This window comes from Pundamilia nyererei, unplaced genomic scaffold (genome assembly GCF_000239375.1).
Source record: "Pundamilia nyererei isolate P.nyererei 1_Seehausen unplaced genomic scaffold, PunNye1.0 scaffold00207, whole genome shotgun sequence".
NCBI lineage: Eukaryota > Metazoa > Chordata > Actinopteri > Cichliformes > Cichlidae > Pundamilia > Pundamilia nyererei.
Window position 1 is genome coordinate 416861 of NW_005187608.1, and position 13990 is coordinate 430850.

Sequence of the window (13990 nt, forward strand, 5' to 3'; positions counted from 1 at the left end):
CACACACACACACACACACACACACACACACACACACACACACACACACACACACACACGCAAATAAAATTGCAAGAAACAAAATCATCTTAAACCCCCAATTTTTTCCCCCACAATCATTTGCGAAGCTCCATAAAATCCACATAAATATCATTGCACATACAATACCATGACAATAAGCTACAGGCAGTAATCTAACAATTAGCTTTACTAGCAACCAGGTCACAACTGCAAGATGTTTGAGCAGCTTACATTTATTTTCATGTAATTTAATTGGCAACTTGTCATATCTGACATCTAAAGGTAAAATTATTCCAGACCATAGACGATGCCAGATGCTTGACATTTTTCAGTACTTTACCCATGCTTTGCCTGCTATCAAAGCACTGACCTTATAATTTGTGCGCAGTCTATCACCTGAGACACAGCTGACATTTTCTTCCAGAAGACCCTTACATTCCTACAGTTTTAGTCCAAAACCATTCCCTGCCCTGCATCTGAGTCGTCTTTTGTTAGATGTTGAGCATTTCTACCCATTAGAAATCACACGAGTTTTATCTCTGTGGCTGTAAGCAGCCTTATCCTTAAAAGAGTACAGACACACACACACAGTATATCTGTGTTTTCATGTCTAAAATAATCTTTTACGTTTGCAGGTACATCCCATTAGGGAAACACTGCACACTTTATTACAGGTTTGGTATTACAGGTTCTCCTCTTATGAAATATTCAGTAAATCATAAAAATATGACAAAAGCAGAAAGATTGCCAAACACAATTGCTGTCATGTTTCTTCCCTCTCAGTAGAGCTGCCTTTCAGCCTCTGTATTTGCAGACTGGCCCCTGTCATTCCCTGTTATCACTCTCAATGAATGCTATCTTTGAGGCAGGTGTGGGCAGGAATGGCTTTTGGCAAAGGAAACCAGCAGACCTTGAGCACTATATTTGGATTTTACTAACATGTTTTATCATTTTCATGCCTACAGAAAGCAAAGCTAAACTACCACTTCTCATATTATGCTAAATAAAAATAGGATACACCATGACCTGCAGGCTTAAACAATATCAGTCAAACAATCACAGAAAACAAGGACATCAATGAAACCTACTTTGACCTACGACTACAGATCATTTATGCTTCAAAGTATGTGTGATTTTTCCCTGCCAATGTGCAGACTGCTCAATAACACTGTGTGGAATGATGAACACGGGTGAATCCAGTTACTGCAGAGCTGAATCCATAAAATATGTCATCCAAAAAAACAGTTTACAGTAAGATGTCTGCAATATCCAACAGTCATTTACAGCAAAGCAGTGTTTCCATGGCTTGGAATGAACATCTGTATGTGCATGCCAATGTTGCTGCTTTATCCCTAAAATGTAAGAGAAAAAGAAAAGAGAAAACACGACAGAAGACATGTTTACCTTTTATTAAAAGGATTTTCACCATTGATTATGTGAGTCGATTCAGGCCCAACTAGAAAGTGAATGCGCTGGTAGAAAGATCTGGCAGCCTAAGAAAAGCAAAATAAATAAATGGGTAATCTGATGCTGAAAGGTGTCGTCATTTTGTGCCGTCGATTTCTGACGGGATCTTCTTACCTGTTGAGGAGGCACTGAGGATGGAGACTGGCTGAGCACCTCGCCTGGGTCAGGTGACCCTTTGCAGTACAGCTGATTCTGACAGGAAGGCTGCAGACAGCAGTCTGGATCCATGCAGTCAGCCAAGCCATCTGAAACATGCACAAGCCCTACAGTCACAAAGCTAGCACAGAGTTGGGGAAAACATAGTCGTTTAAAAGCTTTACATGTGAAATCTAATGAACAGCTTAACATGTTTCAGTTCATAGCAAACAAAGGCAGCAGAGCATTAGCTGCAACAGCTACATAAACAATTTGTTCAGTCTTTCAGGCAGAGGTTTCAATGACCAACAGACGGAAATGTACTAATGCACGTTTAAAATCTGCAGCATTTATATGATTTTATAAACTCTGGTAAGGTTCCTGGAGCCCTTTATATTTTGCATCCAAAAAGCCAGACTTCCTTGTAATTTTTTGAAGTGGTCTTAACCAGCAGGTCTTCAGTGCTTCTGAAAGCTTTTCAATTTTTTCTGCAGACAGCGGCTCCTTTATCACTCAGCTTTAGTGCTGTCCTCATGCGTACGGAGGAGGAGCCGCGCAACAGCGAGTGTCTACAGCCATCAGTGAAACATAGTGGACGCTCTGTCACATTTTCAGGCTGTACTTTAGCCAGTGATGTCTGTCAAACCTGATGGAATTATAAATGCAGGAAAATACGATCAGGTTTTGATCCACCATGCAGCCGATGCAGCATGTGTGCACGTACAGAGAGACAAAGAAGGTGAGACAAGAAGAGCGACAGAGACAAATACTGTCAGCTGATAGGCTAGAATAATATTTAAAACTTTTACTGTCTCAGAGGTTTTGCTTTAACAATATTATTGTTGTTGTGTCCAGATTGAAACACACAGACAGATAAGATTAGGTCAGACGAGTTAAACGTGTCGAAGGGAGGAATAAGGAGAGCAAGTAAGGAGTCGGGACAGATGGAGGAGTGCAAGGTAACAAAATCGTTTGTCTCCATTAGTTGATAAAAGCCACGTGTACATTCTGCATACAGTGACATTAAAAACACACACTGACTGACAAAGCAGTCCTCTGATTTCTCTTCCTTTCTTTTCTGTTAACATAGTGATCAAATTAAAAGTAGTCCCAGCTGTGTCACTGGCACAGTGCATATGTTGCTGGATAAAACAGCTGTTAGCTGACATATGTAATGCCTACAAAAGATCCAGTTCCCAGTAGTGTTGGTGCACCTTTCTACTGCACTGTCACAATAAGTTTCAGCATGCATAGATCAACGCTGAAGTAAATCAATCACAAGGTCGAACCATCTTAAAGCGCATCCTGATTTATCATTTTTCTAAACACTAATGGAGACCAGATTTGAAAAATGACAAAAAAGTAAAAATACTAGAGAGAGTGCAGGTTAGAGGCACTCAGACGTTCAGGCAGCCGTGCCCAGCCTTTACACTTTACTGGAACACAGCACATGAGTGTCTGCCCAGCAGGCAGCAGCACAGTCACCACCTCATCATTTATTCATCATCAGGCATTACTTTGAGCACCCATACATACACAGGCAAAGTAAGTAAGTACTCTTTTGTACTTACTCTCTCCCACTCTAACACAGTGTTGTTATCAGCTCTTGAAGTGATTGGATGGTACAAACTGATGTGTCATTTTTCCTCGGACCCCTGCAAATTAATGCGTGTGGGAGGGGAGGGGTTTTGAGGGGGTGTTGCACTCACCTGTGCTTTTCAAAGTAATCTCCGACCACTTTCTAAAGCACCTGTCCACTGTTCATTTCTTCCTAATGTCTGTCTTTGTAGTCGTGGGAGGACGTTTGGATTATTGTGTCGCTAACATTTAATATTCTCCTTATCCTGTGTTCATTCAGCCGTCAAACAAATCTGTTCATACATTTAACCATCTGTCTCCCCACTTTTAGTGTATCTACACAAACATACCTCCTTCGTTGTCCTTGCTGTCGGTACATAGTGTTTCCATGGCAACGTGGCACCCCGCCCCTCTCCATCCCGACTGGCAGATGCAGTGCCATCCGCTGGCCTCCAAGGTGCATCGTCCATTGTTATTGCAGAGACCTGGACAACCCTCTGGGCACAGGGGACAAGCACAGTTAGAAAAGTCACAGCAGTGGGAATAAAGGAGGGGACCATGATGACCGTCAGGGTGAAGACAGGCTTAAACCTATATACGTCTTTGAAGTGAGGTGATGATATTTTTGTACTGAATTGCTGTGAGAGGAGATCATTATTATTTATTTAATTTAGGGCCACGTTCATGCTAAAAACGATACATATTCGGAGTTTCCCTCTTGACTTGGAAAAACCTCTGAAACAGCACCGAGACCATGATGGGACGAAAAAGTCAAAAACAGCCAGAGGGGCACTGGAGGCCCCCACAGGACTGAGGCTGGACTCTGCTGCACCACACTGAGCTGACTCTTCAATTCAAACATCTGACAAAACCCACCAACAAGCAAAAAATACACACATGGGCTACAATAAATATTCATCCAAAAGGATCAAATAGAAAAAATAAACAGGACTTAATTTTGGTTAAGCTGGCCTTTGGATTCTGATAGGGCCGAGACTGGGCTGGATCGGTGCTACAGCCAAAATCGATCTGTTTCATTCAACAAATGTTTATACCAGCTGTCAGTTTAGAACATTTTAGAAAACATCCCATCATAGTATAAATGCGGTTTCAGATGCTATTCAGAAATGATTCTAACAGACATAAAAGGTTGTTGGTGTAAAATAGAAATGCACAGAATGCAACGATTTCCAATCATTTAAACTAGAAAGTAGGAGTGGGCGATATAAACGACATACGATAGAAACGATATAAATTTGGCCAACGATAGAGATTTTGACTATACCGCTCTATCGCGATAGCGCATGTTGATGATGTCATCAAACTGCGCCTGTTTTGGTTGAAAGCATCGCAGCGGCTAAAACCATTATCATCTGCAAATTATGGTGGGCAACGGTCACAGCAAAGAGATGAAGCACTTTTGAAATATGGGGAAAGCCAAAAACTGCTCTTCCTCCACTTTCATAACATTGATTCATTAATGTTGAATCCTCTCGCAGCTGCTCTGTTCCCATGTTGTTGCAGTATATTAATAACTAACCTCGTATTGTGGATGAATGATCTCAGTTGTTCTCCTGACTGAAGTTTGCCCCGTGTACAGCATCCTGCTATGCGATTGCATTTGTCCCAAACCACCAGAATCCGTCATGTTAACTTTTATCGAGTGGAAGAAAAGTTGGCGTTCATCCTCCAGCTTCAGTGTGCTAATGTTATGCTAACATAGCTGTGTCGCTAGCAACCACGTAGCACAACATTATATACCAGCTAGTCCAACTTCAGTAACCCTGCAAACGCCACTGCTGTTTAGTTTTCTGTCTTCATTTATGTTGGAAGTGGTAGCAGAGCTGAACGTTTGAATTAGTTTCAAAAATCTCTCAGTCAGAACATGCTATGAAATGTTTAGGTGGAAACTAGCGAGCTAACTTCTAACTCCGTTAAATTTAAATTCTGTTTTCATGGATGCCTGGATGTTAAACTTAATTGTTACACCTGGTAAAGCAGCAACGCTGATGATTTTATTAAAGATGAAAGAATTTATACCGTTTTTAACTCTCAGTGTTCCTTTGACTTTGGGACCTGAGGGGACAGAGTTTAGGACCCAGATTACTCCGCAAAGCTCCTCACTACGGCAGCCGTAATGCTCTGACAATCCATCAAGCAGTGCAGCTTATCAAAGTTGTACTAAAACATTTTTAACAGATTTCTGCAGCCCAAATTGGTTCGAGGTCAGTAAGCACAACCAGAATTCATACATGAGGCACACTCTCGATTTTTGAGAAAATTAAAGGATTTTAAGTCCTTATAGTGTGGAAAATACGTTATACAGAAGAAGAGAATATATCGTGATGTATATCGTCAGGCTCAGTGTAAGATACAGAGGATCTGCATTCTTCCTATTAAAAGATTTTATTCAGATAAATTCTGTATTGATGGGACCGTATTTGAGGCTTTGGGCAAGACTTCTAAAATCACTGTTACTGGACACGTGAAATGCAGCTGCGTCCTTGAGGCTAAGGTTCAAATAGCAGCAGGTGATGATACTGTGGTGCATTAGTACACTAAGGCCACTAGATGACATCAAGGTAACTTCATCGTTTTTTCCCCAAAACAATAGTTTGTTTCAACATTTGCCACGTTTGTTGTGTGTGTTTGTACTATTTTCACTCTAAATTCTTTTGGAAATAATTGCACTCCGTCTTAACGTACATTTTCCAAAACTTTAAAAAGTTTATCTTCTCTCTCTCAGCAACTTCAGTACAAAAGTACCAGGCTTCAAAAACCCACACTGGTTAAATTCAGATGTGTATAAAGGCATTCAGCCCCGTTCGATGGACATTTCTCCAATTAATGGACTCACAGACTGACACACAAATAAAACAGTTAATTACAGTAGCCCACATGTGAGAGACACAGACTGGCAGACAGACAGACAGTCAACCTTTGGTGAAATGCACTGATGTTGTACTTTCACATGAACTGCTAGAACTGCCAGCAGCCAAAATGGCCACGGCGTGCTGCTCGGCTTTAATTAGTGCAAAATGAGAAGTTTTCTTTTCATCTGCGAACAAAGAAAAAGAAATGTTGCATAATAGGAAACAGGCCACAGAAACAAACCAAATGAATAAAGGCAAACGAAAAAAGTCTCAACATGTCAAACTGAAGGGTTTGTCTGTCAGAGGAAATGACATCAGAGGGAATTTTAACACCCAGTGAACTGACAAAGACTGAAATTTCCATTCAACAGGATGCTTGTTTCAGAAATATGGATTCATCTGTGCTCGTTCTTCTCGTCAGGCAAAGAAATAACGCAGCGAGTTTAAATCCATGTGAAAACACAACAGGTAGACATAAAGGCAGAGCACAAAGTATAGGGAGGACTGCGCGCTCCACAGACTATACTTTATGCCTCTGTTTGGCATTCCTCATTCACAAAATCGACAGTGAGGCTGGCAATCAGATAGGCTGATTATAACAGTGAGAACCAGAACCAAGCAAAGCCCAGAACAAGGAATGGAGATAAAGACTGGGGGGGAGGAAAGTGAAGACAGATCGAAGACAGGAGGACAGCAACTGGCTTATTTAACACATATATCAGGCTTGTGGATGCAAGACGAAACAGGAGTCGCACACCTTTGCTTTATGACTGTGCGTGCACTTTTTATTTGTATTCACTGCTCTCGTGTGAATCTATCTATGGTCTGTTTCGTGTGTGAGAGTCAGAGACAGGAAAAGGAATGACCAGAAAAAAACACAGAAATAGAATATACGACAATACAAGTCTAGATAAACCGAGCACTGAGAATGACTGGAAAACAGTGAGCGAAAGGAAAAGACAAAACCTAAAACGAAATGGAGTTAACCAAAAATATGTTATAAAGCAGAGTGTGAAGTCATTGTATTCTGGGACAGTAAGGCCTTTATTGTTCTTTAGCAGGAGTTACCTTTATATCCTGAGAATAGGAGAGGGCACGAGGGAGAGAGGGAGGAAAATTAGGGAGAAAAGTAAAGTGAAACAAAACCAGCACTGCCAAATATTTATTCTGTGATCGATAAATGAAGATGGCAACCAAAGGAAGAGGAGGCAGGGAGGAAGAGCTGGGATCACAGCAATGAAATGATAAAGAAAGAAGTTGAACCACAGCAGTGTAAATACGTCATTCACATGTTAGATCTCAGAAGAGAGAAGAAGGACAAAGCTAATGACAATGCAACAGCTGTCATGTTGTACACACGTAGCTTCTGTTAATGAATAAATAAAATCTGGTGCAGGTTACCAACCTTCTGTAAGAGGATCGAGCGGCTGTCACCACAGCCTGTGCTGCTGTTCCTCTAAACTACTAGATTAAGGTCTTTAAAGCAGGAGGTGTCGCATAGTTTAGTGCACGATAAAGCATGTGCAGCCACAGAGATGAAGAAATGAACAAAATGCAAAAGTGCCAAAACAGTAGTTGGTTCCAAAAGTGAGCCATGACTCCCCTGGCCTCTTTAAAGCCACTGATGGACCTATAATTTTGTCGCCTTGTTCTTGAGTTGGGTGTCCGTGCTGTCCGCCTGCCCACTCGCCCGGTGGGGTGACGACAACAGCCCATCAGCCTTTTATAGCTGAGTTGTGAAAACTAGATTAGCAAACAAAGTTCTGCACTGCAGGCTTAATGTTACTTAACATGGCAGCCCGGGCGAGGTGTCGTCACTGATTTCTACAACTGGTTCGATTCAGTTTAGGCTCAGACAGTCAAAAGTATTATGGATATGCACTGATAAATGATCATAATTATTATGTTTCTAACTATGTATAAAAACAAAGCGGACACTGTGAGACTTCAGAGGTGTGAACATCACAGCAGACGTGTTTGTGTCAAAGTAACTGAGGATCAAACATGAAGGAGATTTTCCTGGCCTGGCTTTTATAGCAGATGAGCCATGAATCAACATGCGAACATTACCTGACGCTGCTGAGAGTTTTACAATTTGGTATCCTTTTAAAAAGTTTGCATTTCTTTGGTACTGAACGCCAGAAATGAGGCTTTCTAGTCGGAGGTCAAATGGAAAAAGCCGCGTTGACAGCGCTGAACACAGCGGCAGACTGATGCGTAAAAAGCAGCGAATAATGCAGAAAACAGATTTTATGGTAAACTGGTCTCTGAGTACACTGAGAGAGAGAGCTGTGCAGGAAGTGTGAGTTTATCCTGGTGGAAGCGAAACAGCAAAAGTAAGAAGGAAATAAATGACAATGTCTTGAAAACACTTTTGATCTTGTTCTGCTGCTGGTTCAGTGAATTGTGGTCAGAGTGACGAAACCTGCAGCTTCAGAATCTGTCGGCGTTCAGCACACGACTGCGTTCACGTCTTTGATCGTTTGCTGCTTTAGCTGTTTGGTGGAACCAGTTTTGTGAGCTTTAAGCTGAGATTCTGGCGTTTCTGGCAAAATACATTTAAAAATCACTTCAGACTTGAAGTCGCTTTGTTTAAACTAAAATCGTTTGGAATCGGGAAATCGATTTTTTAAACCCACTTCTAGTCAGAGGCCCAAATCAGAGCTGCAGGAAATTAACTGTTAATTAAAATCTGGGTCCAAAACACACTTTCACCTTTCAGCTAATACTAGCAGCTCAGGTGTTGGAGAAATTGTACTTACTCCTGGACAAATGTTTTTACCGTTAACTTTTTTCCATGAAGGAATTCAATGTTTTGTGAAGACTGAATCAGAACAGCGTCATGCTGGCAGATAGATAATCAGAACTGGGCTGACTCAGCAGGACCCTGTTTTAAAGAGATGCCTTTTCAGGCTGAAACTGGAGGCTGCATGAAGAGGTTTCACAGAGTTTGTTATATATATAAAACCCTGGAAACATGCCTGCAGAGCACGAGAATCAATACACAGAGTTGGAAGCAGATTTCAGGGAGAAACAATTTTGAAACTGGTTAAAAGAAACATAACTGTGGTTTTAGAAAATCATTCAGTGTAATTGTAAGAGTTAATACTGTGCAGGGTGGAGGCCTAAAACTCAGAGAATCAGTTGCTCGAGTCCTGCCAGGAAGCTATTTACTTCCTTAGCCTGCCACGCTCTGGGTTATCATCTCTGGAGAACTCCTTGACCTATCTCAGGTTAAACGCTGCTGGTTCCTGCTCGGTCACTTCATCTTCTTGCCCCAGCAGCCAACAGAAACGTCGACTTAGAGAATCCCTCCAGAAACAGTAACGATCCAAAAACGATCGTATATAACCACAATCACTTTGGTGGCTGATACTGCATTGCTATCCTAGAGCTCTGCCTCTGGAATATTTACAGATTTAATCTGTAAATATTCTTGGAATAACAGAATATTACTTAAAATAACACTGAAATTAAAATTGTACTTCTAATGATATGATTGCCTTGTGTAAACTAAAGTATGACTTACATCTTTAACGCAAAAGGCAATTGTGTGAGTCAAATTACAGCTGCTTAAATTCAGTGACAGTTATGTGGACAGGTGGACAGGACAAAGGAGGAAGCAGCTCACAGGAAGACCAGCAGTAAAGACACAGCAGATTTCTCTAGTATTGGCTCCCTGTTAAATCCAGAATTCAGGCCCATCTTATCTTAATGACCTTGTAGTACCATATCACCCTATTAGAGCACTTCGCTCTCGCTCTGCAGGCCTACTTGTTGTTCCTAGAGTATTTAAAAGTAGAATGGGAGGCAGAGCCTTCAGTTTTCAGGCCCCTCTTCTGTGGAACCAGCTTCCAGTGTGGATTCAGAAGACAGACACTATCTCTACTTTCAAGATTAGGCTTCAAACTTTCCTTTTTGCTAAAGCATATAGTTAGGGCTGGACCAGGTGACCCTGAATCCTCCCTTAGTTATGCTGCAATAGACGTAGGCTGCCGGGGATTCCCATGATGCATTGAGTTTTTCCTTTCCAGTCACCTTCCTCACTCACTATGTATTAACAGACCTCTCTGCATTGAATCATATCTGTTATTAACCTCTGTCTCTCTTCCACAGCATGTCTTTATCCTGTCTTCCTTCTCTCACTCCAACCAATCACAGCAGATGGCCCCGGAGGTTTCTTCCTGTTAAAAGGGAGTTTTTCCTTCCCACTGTCACCAAAGTGCTCATAGGGGGTCATATGATTGTTGGGTTTTTCTCTGTATGTATTATTGTAGGGTCGACCTTACAGTATAAAGCTCCTTGCGGTGACTGTTGTTGTGACTTGATGCTGTGTAAATAAAACTGAGGCCAAGATTTCATGGTCTACATCAAAGACATCAATACTGATTTTGCCTGTGCTTGTGTAGGTCCTGTCTGCTCAAAGTAAAATGCTCAGATGGCCCAAGTCACTCAAAGCCAGTATGACATCAGACATGCAGTATCACACAGGGACTGAATACAACAGTAACAGGGAAATGTGTTTCTGTAAGTCAAGCTGTTATTACAGCTCGTGTAAACTGGTTTGATGAATTCGCCCTCTTTGGGGCCCAGCTGTAGCATCCAGTAAATACATCAATAAACTCTATCGCTGGTGCAGCTAAAGTTCAGCTTTAACAAAAAAAGCAAAGGATGAAGAGAGGAAAAGAAAAAAACTCGTGATAACAGTGACAAGAAGAGTTTTTAAAACAGTGTACAGTACCTTTAACTCTAATATCCGGATTGTGAGCTTTGAGAAGACAGGAAAAAGGAAGAAAAAAGACATAAATAAAGAGGATTTAGTTCAGATAGGAGGAAGCAAAGAAAAGAGATCTAACTGAAAGTGACCACGAAGAGCCAACAACGCTTATCAGGACCAATCCAGTTATTTTGTATTGATCGGTTACGATGTCAGGTGTGCTGTTTCCAAGCTGAGATATGAAATCACCCAGTTTCGTGAATCTGGAAGCAATTCTTTACATCTCTGCGTTTCTAACATGGATCAACATACGATGCAACTGTAGCGGTTACAGACGATTCCTACCAAGGAACGCTTAACTGATCATCACAGTCATAATCCAGTGTCTGCAGCAGCGATACAAGCAACAGCTGCTCTTTAGTCGACTGGCTCAGTCATGCTGATGTCTAATAAAAAAACAACCGTCTTCACTACTTGCTCAAGTCACTTAGCACATGCCCCGGTAGCTGCATTAGTGTTTTCTCTGAGACTCTCTGGATGTTTTCTGGTCCCTGTTTATTTTTGATCATGGATGCAGATGAAAGATCTTTGTTGCTTCAGTTCTTCTTGAGGACTACACTGATAACTTCCTGTGACTGTGTGCTGGATAGATATTTATAAGACCATAATCTTTCTGGATGTTATTAATTGCAGCGCTGAGCAGATCAAGTGCTGGTAACTAACACCAGCTACAAAAAAGCAGCTACCTAGAGCGATCCTAAGGGGAAATTCTGCTTTGAGCCCAGATTAAGATGTTTTACTGGAAAACAACAAACTAACACAAACATGTACATCCACATTATCAGAAGCATAATTTTCCCTGAGAGCAACCACAAAGATGAGAAACTGTGATAGGCTGGTTAACAATGGCACCGGGACCAATCAGTGAAAAGAGCTCATCTAAGATATCTGTAGTGTTGTTCAAGGCTGTGCGCTACTCTGCTGTGTCCAACTGGATTATTTACGTGTAGTTGTAATGCTAAGTTATGTTGTGTGTGTGTGATCCACTCACCAATGTTGCAGTGCTCCCCTGTCCATCCCTGGTCACACTCACACTTCCCGTCTTTACAAACTCCGTTCTTGCTGCACAGTGGGTGGCAGGCCTTTTGGTCACACACACTTCCAGTCCAGCCCTCCTCACAGCGGCATACGCCGCCGTAACACACTCCATGGCTGCCACAGTCCACTTCACACACCTCTGTAACAGTAACAAAGAGAAATTACTTCATCGACTGCAGAACCGATATAAGCACGTGCACGCACACTGATGCACTCTGTTCTCATTTCACCCGCAGCTGCGTCCTGGACTGCACCCTGTGCACGCCAAATGATGTCTTTACGTACAGTGAGGTTCAGGAAAAGCTCAGTACAGATTACTACAAGTCACTGTGTTAATTTGTGTGTTTGAGTGTTGCTTAAATCTCACTCTTGCACTGAAGGAGCTCAGAACGTCTTTATTTTCCTGAAGCTTGGGTTCGCAGCATGCTAGCCGCTCCTGCACAGCTACAGAAAAGTGTCTGCTCAGGGTGCAGCTTCCCGAGGGACATATGTGATCTTTGACCCTGTTGTATACCTGTGTGCATTGGAGATGGATGCCGTGCATCCCGTTCTTGTTTTTTAAAGCTGTTAAAGATGTATGCTGTGCACCACAATCATTGTACTCTGGATAAAGAAAAAAGTGACTTGTTGTAATTTGGTGCTATATAAATAAACTGGATAGAAATGAATTAAATGTGATTGCCACATGTGTATCGTGTGTATGAATATTATTGCATCATTTGCTGCAATTGTAGAGAAAAACATGTGGAAAATGTTGACGGTGAGCATTTTGTAGGTAACACTACTGTGTGGTAAGTTCTGTTAAAGAGTTAACAACATTTTCATGCAACATGCTGATTTCTGTAGTACAGGCCAATACTAAGTGATGACAGTCTGACTTTATTTCTCTTTTGGAGTTTGAAAAATAAAATGAAACTTTTTTATTTACCTTAAATCTTCTTGGTTGCATTGCGTCCAGTACTGCAGCGTTCAGGGCACCTCTAACACTGTCGTCTCAAGTAGCTTCTAATTTGTAACTGATTTGGGTTTTTTATGGCGGTCACTTCACTTCTAAATCCCCTCATAACACATCTGTACAGTATTCTGGTTTTACACATGCTTCAACAGAAGGTTTCATTCTGAGAAATAAGAAAATGAAATGCGGACATAGACAGGTAAACAGTGCACACACCTAAAGAGCAGTCAGCTCCAGTCCAGTTCTGGTCGCAGGCACATGTGCTGGTCTCTGCATTGTAGGTGCCATGGCCTGAACACTGGTCTGGACACATGGCCTTGGTAATTTCACAGCTGGCTCCGCCCCAGCCTGGCTGACAGTGACATTCGCCATGAATACACACCCCATGGGCCGAACAGCTGGGGTCAATGCAGTCCACTGGAGGCAGAGAGGAAATTATCAGCACACCAAACAGTACATACAGGACACATGCACACGTTCACGCATCAGCTTTACTGTTGAACTCTTGAGGGCAGTTATCTGGAGCCAGATGCTTAAACTCTTCAACCTTAATTACAAACAGCTTTACATACACTTGTGCATTTCCTCTTTCCTGACTCTAAGTCATGAATGGATGTTTGGCTTCTTTCATTACATGCAACCAGACCCCAGACCAGTAAACACCACTGCACAGTATATTTGAGGTGTTTTTGGATAACCGCTCAGCACTGCTCACACATCCACCGCTTTGATCATCGACTCAGTGCAAACACAAAAGAATATTACGAGTCGTTTTGTTGGGGTAAACCTACACGGCATCTTTCACATAACTTCTCAGATTAGCAGCTGTAAATAGGATTAACACACACACACACACACACACACACACACACACACACACACACACACACACACACACACACACACACACAGTCTGTCTCTTTCCGACTGATGACTGAACCCATCTGAAAGTAATGTGATTACTGTCCGCTGTGATATGCATTTTCATATTTGTAGCATTGTGTCTGCATTTACCCACAATGTGAGTCACAGATGATCACTTCCCTCAGCACTGCTGTATGCCTGTGCAGGTCATTACTGATTACAGTTTTTTACAGCCGCTAGGACACATGTCTCAATACTTAGGTCACTTTTGCAAAACTCTTC

General features: G+C 41.8%; 1 protein-coding gene across 1 annotated transcript in view; it reads right to left on the minus strand.

Annotated features, from left to right (window-relative positions):
* The window catches only part of tenm3 (teneurin transmembrane protein 3), a 351094-nt gene that overhangs the window by 66242 nt on the left and 270862 nt on the right, over positions 1 to 13990 (minus strand). The window contains exons 16-20 of the mRNA XM_013914582.1: positions 13061 to 13261; positions 11843 to 12028; positions 3552 to 3698; positions 1603 to 1733; positions 1426 to 1514 (exon numbers count right to left, since the gene is read on the minus strand). Coding sequence (XP_013770036.1) covers positions 1426 to 1514; positions 1603 to 1733; positions 3552 to 3698; positions 11843 to 12028; positions 13061 to 13261 — 754 coding nt within the window. The remainder of the gene's footprint in view (positions 1 to 1425; positions 1515 to 1602; positions 1734 to 3551; positions 3699 to 11842; positions 12029 to 13060; positions 13262 to 13990) is intronic.